This window comes from Ricinus communis, chromosome 8 (genome assembly GCF_019578655.1).
Source record: "Ricinus communis isolate WT05 ecotype wild-type chromosome 8, ASM1957865v1, whole genome shotgun sequence".
Taxonomy (NCBI): domain Eukaryota; kingdom Viridiplantae; phylum Streptophyta; class Magnoliopsida; order Malpighiales; family Euphorbiaceae; genus Ricinus; species Ricinus communis.
In genome coordinates, this window is record NC_063263.1 from 166116 (window position 1) to 177254 (window position 11139).

At 31.9% G+C, this 11139-nt stretch overlaps 1 protein-coding gene across 1 annotated transcript; it reads right to left on the reverse strand.

Annotated features, from left to right (window-relative positions):
- Positions 1-9034: 9034 nt before the first annotated feature.
- On the reverse strand, positions 9035-10834 carry LOC8271879 (ATP-dependent Clp protease proteolytic subunit 2, mitochondrial). The gene is made up of 2 exons (XM_002523722.4): positions 10196-10834; positions 9035-9617 (listed from the first exon to the last, which is right to left on the reverse strand). The coding sequence occupies exons 1-2, from the start codon at positions 10665-10667 to the stop codon at positions 9199-9201; spliced, it is 891 nt and encodes a 296-aa protein (XP_002523768.1). The 5' UTR covers positions 10668-10834; the 3' UTR covers positions 9035-9198.
- Positions 10835-11139: the final 305 nt, after the last annotated feature.

Below are 11139 nucleotides of genomic sequence, written 5' to 3' on the forward strand. Positions count from 1 at the left end.
TTTTTGATTTTACTATGGTTCACGATTGGAAATATCTCTTCCCACCCGTGAAGTTGGAATCTTCATAGCCATGAATTTTCATTCGCGCCCATGAATCCCAGCCTTCATACTCGTAGAGATAGTTTTAAAGTAAAACTTATGTTTTTAGCAAAAGGCTTCACGAGGTATTGTCCCACCCATGAACTTTAGCTTTCACAGTTGCGAACTATGTTTTACAAGTGTGAATGCTACACTTTCTTGATAGGCTATTTGTGCAGCTACAATCTAAGGTAGTGAACCTATCGATGCAGTCTAGCATTAATGGCGAGTATCAAGGTCGTATCCCTCGGGAAAGTGAAAGCCCAGAGTTACTATTTTGTTCTCTGTTATATTAGCCTAAAATAAATGATGAATAATTTTTAAATTTACTAATAACTACAAGTTGAATTCTGAGTGAGATGCATGAATGAATGGATAAATGAAACAACCAAGACAAGAAAGCAAACCCAAAGGGAACCTAAACTAGTTGGCAATCAAACAAAAGATAACAGATTGATGAGTCCAATTATGCTACCCGTGGATGAATTCTTAACTGAATTCAGTTTCTCTCTCGAGATGACCGAATTCTTAAACTCAAGAACCTAATGTTGGAATCTCTTCCTAACGATTGATCCTTAAATTAGCATTACGCTTTAACCCGCCTCTATTAAGCTTTGTTAATTCTTAATCCGGCTAGTTAGTTATCCTTATCTTTAAGTGATTATTAACCAGTTCTTGCTATTCAAATTTCCAACTGCCAAATGAACTTCTCAATCATATAAAGCAATCTAAACACCACAATTCATAACGTCTCATGAATGATGCATTATCTTATTAATACTGAAAGCAAGAAGGATACAAAACTAAACTCAAATAATCCAACAATTTAATACTAAGCCAACATAGTAAAGAAATCCTAATGGATTTGATCGATCTAGCTACACATGTTCATGTTTAAAACAACTAGGAAATCAATTACAATGAAAGAATAACAAAAATGAAACATATGCACCATTTTCTCTCGAATTGGATGAACAACTGCAAATCTGAATTTGCACTACAATTGATCTCCCCAATTGCCTCTCAGTTTGCTCCACTACTGTTTTGCACTCGGAACCTTACGATTCCGGGATTCTCCCTCTCTACAACTCTCTCCCGAACTCAGTACTCTGCAAAAATTGAACCAGCTGCCAAAACTCTCTCTCTCCCCCAGCACAAGAAATCGTTTTCCATATATAATTATCCCAGCACGGCCAGGGTCCAGGCCGTGCTAAACCTTCAGATCTCTCAAATTAGGTCTTTTTCCTAGCCGTGCCCTCGCCGGTGCTGAGCCATCACGGGCTGTGCTAGAGGCCGTGATAGCCTCGGAAACCATGCCAAAATGCCACATTTGAGGATCAAAGGCTAATGGTTGAGCACGGCTAGGGTCCAGGCCGTGCTGATCAGCACGGCCTTGACCTAGGCCGTGCTCAATGTTTAAAATGCGAGCCCTTGTCCAATTTTTGATGAATTCTCGTCTGTTTTCGGATGTATTGATCTAAAATTTCTCAAACACTGATGATGGACCTATAAATTCTCCTGAAATGCAAAAGAACATAAAACACGGGTGATCTTGGAATAAAAGCACAATAATGGCTAAGAAAATACACAATAATATGCAAGCAAATATGTGTAAAATTATGCACATCATTTTTGCAATTTAAAATCTTAACGTCTCTTCTTGAAAATTGCTCAAGTTAACTTTCTTTCTCCAAAACCTAGTTGTTTCAACCTTATTTTGCATCAAACAACTTCTTTCTTTAAAAAATTCTCTTATTTTAAGAATCTTTCACTTTCGATTTTCAAAATCTCTATTTCTCTTTTCCATTTCAAATTAAAATCCATAGCTTCTCTTCTTTCCTTTTTCTAATTCCCAAAAGATACAAGACTGTGTCCAAAAAGGGGAATCAAATGAAGATATGGACTACATGGTTTCTTTGCTCAATGCTAATAAAAAAAAGGTATGCCTACCTTAAACTAGGATTATCACTCCCTCAAGAAAACTTCATTGGAAGTCCTTAGCAAAAATCACGCTTGAAAGAGAAAATGGTTGATTCGTTAACTAGAAATGGTTGGTCAAATTTTGTTAATAATAGGGAGGACACGTATAGGGAGCTCACTCTAGAATTTCTCTCTATAATTAAATTGAAACCCAATGGTGACTTGCCTTTTTGATGGGATAGTGAGGAGAAAACATTAATGCCTCTCAATTTCCTTTCAATTTTTTTATTTATCTGATAAAGGAGCTCTTCACGAGCGAGAAATTATAGAGCTCATCCTGGGTAGTGCTTGGAGATCCCTCATCGATAGTGATAATCGGGATGTTAAAATAGCTAATGTCTCATCTCTTATTAACCCTACCTAAAAATGCATCCACAGATTTATGTCCTTTTCAATTTTTGGTAGAGGTGAAAGTAATGGTTCACTTAGGAAAACTGAATTATTTTGTTTGGTGTATGGATCGCAATAAGCGTGTTGCCTATAGCTAATTGCATGCGGCTTAATTGTAAACAATTGCGTAAAAGAAGGTGGGTAACATTGTTATAAAAAGTCACTAAGATTGCATTCTTCCTTGAGTGTTTTGGTCCTAAGGAATATGGATTTAAGTATTCAAAGTTGGTGAGAATGTGGTTATAGATCTTTCTAGCTGGTTTAAGATGGAAGTGATCAAGGAAGTTTCCCTCAATAAGGGTCGCTTTTGTAATGATAATAGAGAACTTATTTAGGAAGAGCAAGATTCATATGAGTTTAGGCAAGGGTGTGCTGATCCTACCTGGAAGCATCCAAGAGGTCATGTAGTTGGTGAATCTTCTTAATCATCTTTCGAATCTTGGGTACAACAAATCATCACCTATTTTGATACCAAACTTGATGCCAAGTTTGGAGAATTTAATGCTCGATTTGATCGCTTGGAAGGGAAGTACAACACTCTTCAAGCCAATGTAAATTTCATCAAGAGCTAATTCCTTGGTCTAAACTAGTATTTGTTCTTATTTTGCTAAATTTCAGACAACTCATATTTGTAGCTCTTAGTGCTTTTAGGAACAATTTTTATGTTATTTTTTATGCTTTCTTTATTCCTATTTTTGGATTATGTCTCTTTTTGTTGGTGCCAAAAGAGGGTGAAGTATTTTCTGTATGTAATATTGTGTATGAATGGTTATAAATGTGGTGTTTTAGTTTCAAGTGTTATGCTTTGAGTATGCCTTGTGGTTTTTTTTTTTATTTGGCATGAATTATCTTATTTAAGGGGAGATTCTCTATTAGTTTACCTTTTTAAATTGGTTGTTTGTCACTATAAAAAGGGGTAGATTGTTGAACCTTGAGTAAACCTATTTTAATGGTCACAAACAATTAAGTATATCCAATAATTTCAATTAAGTGTTTATATGCAAGGCAAAAAGGATCAAAATCTTTTATCCTCTTATAACAGGGTAGATTCTTGCCCGTGAACTATTTGCCACCCTGTGCATTGTGTATTTCACAGCCATGAAATAAAGTTCCCATTATAAAAGTCTTGCGGCTCAAAGGTAAAAATTAATAGAAGGATTCACGGCTAGCCTTTCCAGCAGTGAATGTGAAGATTCACAGCCATGAATAAATATTCATACTCGTGAAGAAACTTTTGTCCCTAAATTTTAAAAACACCATAAAAGGATTCCTAGCCAACCTTCCCAGTCATGAAGTTGAAGATTCATGGTCATGAATAAATTTTCACGCCCATGACGGACAACATTCATGACCATGAGCCAAGATCCATGCCCGTGAAGGATTTTCCTCTCCAAATATGAAGAAGCCACATAAAACTTTACAGTCAAAGTTCCTAGCCCAGAAAGTCAGGTTTTCCCAATCGTGAACTTTTGTTCACGCCCATGACAGGCTATAGGTTTTTGAATCTGAATTTTGTGCTGAAGCTTCATGGCCGTGTAGGAAGATTCCCACCCATGAAGTTGCATTCAAGAAGGTTATTGAAATAGCTATTTTTCCATTTTTTGAGGCTTCAATGTCTCTATTTCACTTAGAACTATATAAACTTCATTTCTAATAGTTTTAGAGTAAGCAAGAGCATTTACTTTAAGTCACCATTTATATTAACTTTCAACAACCTTAAGATCTTCATTAATTTCATCTTGCATTAGAGATTCAAGATTGGGCTTGAGTCTTTAGGTGGTTGAGTGATTAACTCTTGTATTTAAAGCTCAAAATGGGTTAGTTTGAGTGTTTGGGTAAGGGGTTAATTACTCTTGTAACAAAAATTGAGAATCTTAGATTGGGTTAGAATGTGAGCTTTGGAAAAAAAAAACTTGGAGTAATTCTTAGCCTTGTGAGAAATAAACCAAATAGAGTTAGGTTGTAATCCTATTTGATAGTAAAAATCTCCAAAGGACTCTTGAGGAGTGGATGTAGACAAGTGTTGACCGAACCACTATAAAACTCTTGTGTTGTGTGATTGTACTTGATTTTCTTCTTGCTTAATTTGGTTTTTAGTTTTTTATTTCAACCAATTTACACTCCCTCTCCCTTCCCTTGGTTGCATATGGATTCACATTATATTTTTTAATTAAATGAATGATAATGATGTAAATTTCAAATTTTTCTAATAGATCGAAATAAAATTAAATAATAATTAATATTGAAATGCAAACTGATAGGTCTTAATTTATATAGATATTTAGGGTACTTTAGAGCTTTAATAATATGATTTCTATATATAATATGATGAAAATATGTGTTTTTACCTCATTTAAGCTTAATTGTCTATTTTTAGGTAATATAAACCAAGAGAGGAAAATATGGAGCTAAATACTCAAAAAGAAGCTTAATTGGACATGTTCGTATCAAGGACCAAAATTAAAATCCATAGAGTGCTATTTGCAAAGCCTGGCCAAAAATTACAAGGCTCAAGGGACATTTTAGTCATTTTGTATAATTAGTAGGATTTAAATTAAGAGTTATTTATGAGATAGTACTTGGTGGAGATAAGGATACCTATGTTCTTATCTATCAGATAGACTTAATAGACTTATATTGGTATACTTATCTTTAGGGAGACTTATATAGAGGATGACTTTTCTCTATATATATCTCTACAAACCTAGTTCTAGGAGGAGGATGAGAGCTTTTTCCTATTTGCTCTCTACATCTATCCACCATTATTTTCTCTATGCTTTTTCCATAAACACTTTAGTTTAGTTTTCATTACTCTTTTTAAGATGTAAGGAGCTTTTCAAGAAGTTGAGAGTGAGGATCAATCATCTATCTACTTGAAGAAATTATGGATCTAGAGGGAGCTTTTACTTTATTGTTTTATGTCTTTCTATTTAATACCATTGATTATTGGGTTAAATATGTTCAGCTAGTTTTCATAAGTATTTAGTTTAGTCTTTTACTTTGTCACGACCCGATCTGTGGACCCGTAACCAGCACTAGGAAATAGGTAGGTTTAAGGCTATCAAAACCCGTAGTAAGCCTGACTAATCGACAATTCAAATATGCATATATAAACATACTATTAAACCAACTTAACATGTCATTCAGAAGTCTCTAACTAGACGCTAACAAACATTCCACAATTTGTTACAGACCAAATCAAATATAATATATCAGGTATACTACTACAGAGAGTCTAGAATTTTAAATAATTTAAATATGTTTATTTAATAATATTTTATTTATTTATTTTTAGGATATTACAACTTTTGTATGAATCTTGTTATTCATTTATTTAATGAATGATTTCTCTACCTTCATATCTTTATTAGGTCAGTTATTATTGTTAGTTAACCATCATATTAATTTAGCAATAGTAATTATTATGAATATATTTAGGTTGAATGTATTAGAGACACAAATTTTGCTTAATCTATGTTGGTAGAAGAAACTTTAGTTGTATTATTAGTCTGAGTGACTAAAGGAAAAAGCACATCACTATCTCATTCATTAGATCTAGGCTTAAAGTCACAAGGAGATTACTAAGTAAATGGCTAGACTAAATACTGTCATTAGCATATATTTTTAAATCATAATCATTTGTATTTGTATTGCATATTTATTTATTGTTTGGTTACTTTACTTTATGAATATTATTCTCTTAAAAATACTGATTTAGAGTGTTAGATTTATTTTTATTATTCTATATTGATAATTAGTCTTTATAATAAATGGCTTCATAGTTCCTTGAGAGATCAACCTCATAGTGAACTTACCTTTACTATAGGAACGATTCGTGCACTTACTTAGACACATCATAAACTTAATGTGGAAATATGACACAATACCAAACTTAAAATTTTGTGTGAGAATAATGGGTAAGCTTCCTCAATTGAATTGAAGACTAATTAATTGCAAGTTAAATAGATAGAACAAAGAAAACTGGAAAAATGCTCAATTTGAAAAAAACAAAAAAAGAAAGAAAAAGAAATTTCCCAGCTAAAACTGAAAGGAAAAAAGTGTAAAGAAGTAAACGGAAAACGTAAAAAAAAAAAAAAAAAAAAAAAAAAAAAAAAAAACAATTGAAAAAACAGGGTAGAAATGAATTTTTTTAATAAACAAAGCATATGAGGCATAATTTCATCTAGAATATTAAGTTCTTTTGGGGATAGACCATACGAGGATAGTCCTCAGTTTCGAATATAGCGAAAGAATAGAGATAAATGAGTAAATTTTATTAATTTCATTATTACCTAAAATATTAATTATCACTTCAGATGTATGTATTTACATTACTCTCATAAGATTATTACTATTAAATATTAAATATATTAGCAAGCATTTATTATCATTTTAATATGATATGGATATTTATTTTTCATTTTATCTAAATTAGGTCAATTAAAATATTAAATGCATAATTAGATAGATTAGAGTTAGGGTTGGTTGCAATCTGATTCAAACTATAAATGCATAAATAACACAAAATATTTTATTTTCAATATTATATCAATTTGTAATAATAAAAGTTCTTATTTTTTTTTTAGATTTAGTAGTTGTTTTATTCTTTATTATATGAGTAATAATAAATTTAATTATTAATTTTCTAATTCAACTACTTCAACTTCAATTAAAATAAAAGGATGGATTTGATTAAATTAAAATTAGAAAAGGTGTATATTATAATAAATTTATTTGTTTAAAATAAAATTAATTGTGATAAGGAAAGAATTGATCTGATTAGAGTAAGAAATACAAAGATAAAAGAAATAAGAGAGGCAAATTGATAAGATTTTTAAGGAACACGTTTATTTTTAGATTAGTTAAAAGTATTGACGGGGCACATGCAAAAACGTTTACTTAACAGTATCTTTTTAATAACTTTGATTTTAAATTAGTCTGTTTCATTTGTTACAAAATTTTATTTTCGATGGTAATTGGTATTCATTAATTTATATGAAAAGTAGGTTAAAATATCTATTATAGATTTAAACATTCTTTTCATACATCATCATTAGCAATGTTTTAAACTAACAAGCAAAAAAATAAAAAGAAAATAATAAATAAAAAAACATAGGAACTATCTTAATAAAAATTACATAGAGATGTTGGTTGATAAAGATACCGGTAAGAATAGAATATAGAAAGAAAAAACTTTTAACTAGATATTATTTATAAAAAGAAATATTATAATTAGATTAAGACTATAAAATTAGTAATAACATGAAAATAAATGAAGTTTACATTAGATTATGAAAATTAACCAAAAAAAACCAATAGTAATATAAATAAGAACTTTAAAAGTTTTATATAAAGAATATTTCTGTTGAAGTAGTGAACATCTATTAAATATAATTTTGTTTAGAAGATTAATAATTTATATTTAAATACGGATCTATAATTTAATAACAAATTAAGGTGTATTCTTCTTTTTCTTTATTATGAAAAAATTAATCACGAGATTTGTTCTCCAGAAAGATATGAAAAACCCTAATAACTTGAGAAGTGGTTCTATAAAAGAAGATATGCTAAATCAGAGTAAGAGTAGGAAGAAGATTAAAAGACATAATTAAGATTAAGAAACATTATTTTGTGAGCGCCTCTCTTATAGGATATGTTAGTCAAGTGCCAAAGATGGATTTAAAGACTTGCCCTAGAATTTCCTTTCCAGAAAAATTCTTAAAACTTTCATCCTGAGTGGCCGAATCCATTCTAGGTGAAAGTTCCAGGAGTTTTTCTCTCAAGGAAACCCTAGGGCAAGCATCTCCATTATCGTAAACAACAAAATCCTAATCTACCATCTCCAAATCTATTTCTAACACTTGACTAACATCCCTTGGAAGAGAGGCGCTTACAGAATTCTGTCTCTTAATCTTCTTTTTACTCTGATCCAGCAAATCTTCTTCCTGTATAGAAAGGCTGCTCGAGTCAATATGATTTTTCCACATCTTTTGGCAGACCAAATCTCGATTAATTTTTCATGACAAACAAAAAGGAATACCCTTAATTATTGTTAAATTATTGATTCATATTTGAATATAAATTATTAATCCCCTAAACAAAACTATATACCATTTCAATAGAAATGTTCTTTTAAACCAAATCAATTGGTTCGATTAACCAATTTTCTCAGTTTAGTTTCTACCGGTTTTCTCAGTTTTTTCTCTCTCATAACCACCAGCCTGGACCCAACAGGTTCTGTAGCTAACGTGTTTACTTTAGAAAGGCCAGCAGTAGCCCCTCTGATCCAAATCAGTTTTATGAATACTTGAATGAAGTAAAGATTGAAGAAAACATGGATCAACTGAATATATATTAATGACAGTCAGAATACTAAAAATAAAAAAGAGAAGAGAAGCAAACTTAGAAAGCAGAGGAAGGCGACAGTGAGTCGACTTCATGTTTTGAAGTTGTGAGGTTGTCTTAAAATATTTCCATGCAAGATGAATGGAAAGAGTTCATATGGATGCAAGGCCTCTAAATATTACCTAAGCCATTTTTGATTCAGTTATAATCCATATATCACATTTATAGACTGAAAGAGAAATGACGACTCAATGAACAAGATTATCTCGAATTAAACAACCAAACAGAATAACATATTTTGAGAATCAACTAAATCCGGAAATTTAATCATTGATAAATCAAAAGAAAAGCAGATGCAAAATTCAAAAACATGAAAAGCTTCCCCTAAATCTTACCCTTATCTTCCTAATCTGTACCCTTATCTTTACCTTCACTGCCAACTGCATCAGCCACCAGAGTCATTGGTCTCTGATCAATCACCTCATCAATTATACCGAACTCCTTGGCCTCTTCCGGGGTCATGAAGTAATCTCTATCCATATTCTTCTGAATCACATCTACTGACTGCCCAGTATGCTTCGAGTACAACTGATTCAATGAATCCCAAACTCGAACTATCTGCTTCGTGTGAATGGTCATATCTTTTGCCTGCCCACTGTAACCACCTGATGGCTGATGAATCATGATTGTTGCATTAGGAAGCGACTTGCGCTCACCCTTGGCACCTGCAGCCAAAAGGAGAGAAGCCATGGATGCAGCTTGGCCTAAACAAATGGTATTGATTGGAGACCTTATATACTGCATTGTATCATAAATAGCAAGACCTGTAGAAAAGAATAGAACAATCAACATTATCATCATAATATCTCAGAGATAGAAGATCATCCAAAACCCTTCAAATGCTGAATATAAATAGTCAGCTGAAATTAGATTAGGACTAGATTCTAATCGGCGCAATGGAATATTTGACATGCAAAAAAATATTAATAACGAAACAGCTAAGGGTAATTTCAAAATTATGGCAACATTTGAAAAGTTCATCATGACCACCACAAAATTACAATAGCTGAAATTAAACGAATAAGATGAACTGTTAACATTGCAAGCTTAAACAATAATAACAAAACTTGAGCAATGTAATGAAGTCATTAACATGCGCCAAAATCAAAAGACAATCTCATATTTTCTCAACTTCTTTTTAATGAAATTTTCACAAACACAAGTAGCACATAACAATAGCATAAAAAGAAAAGAGCTCTCACTCCAATTCAATCCAATTACATAATAAGATTCATAAAATGGGTCCAGATGGAAAAAAAAGAAAAGAAAAAGAAAATCATAGTAATTATAACAATAATAAGTAAATAATAATAAAAAGATAAAGGGTTAATGGAAAGTGAACCAGCAGTGACTTGGCCACCAGGGGAGTTGAGATACATATGGATGGGCTTAGAAGGGTTCTCAGACTCGAGGAAAAGGAGCTGAGCCACAACTACATGGGCAGTGTCGTCGTTGATTGGACCATTGATGCACACAATTCGCTCTTTTAGAAGCCTAGAGAAGATATCATACGCTCTCTCTCCTCGAGACGAGTGCTCTATCACCATCGGGACCAGGCCGTACGCCCGCGTGTTCCTAATTGAAGGGTTTGACAACATGGGAATTCTGGTCCTAGTGGTGGTAAAGAGTTTAGCGCTAGAGATGAGGCCTCTCATGGCGGCGACGGTAGTGGTAGAGGAACTGGGTTTAGACAAACGGAGATTTAGGAAGGAGGGAGAAGAGGGTGGTGAGTTTCGAGGGAATTTGGGGATTAAAGGGTTTAACGATTTAAGTTCGCTGCTGCTGCTGGTGGTCGCTTTGATGGAGATTGGCATAGGTAAAACTTTTGTACGATATTACCACAAATCAGAAATTCTGGTTTTAGCGGATCTGCATTTTGCTCTCTCCGATGCTGTTTTATGATTTATTGTATTTGACTTAATTATTTTTTTTATTTATTTGGTTAGTCTTTTTTTTCTTTTTCTTGAAGAGTTCTTTTTCTCTTTTAATCCCAGTTTTGTGTTTCTGATTTTACTCGCGTGTGCCTGCGCAGTCACTAAATATTACTATTATTCTTATTTTAATATTTTTTTAACTTGAAATATTAAAATTATAAATTTTTTATATAAATAAATTGACGTAGATTATTAAATAAATTATATATTTTATATTTATTCCTAAATCTAATGTGTAAGTTTTATTCTTTCAATATAGTAATTTATTTTTAAGTATTATTTTATTTTAAAACTTTCATAAAATTATCAAGTTGAGTAAATTATCAAGTCAAAATTTACACTTATGATTATG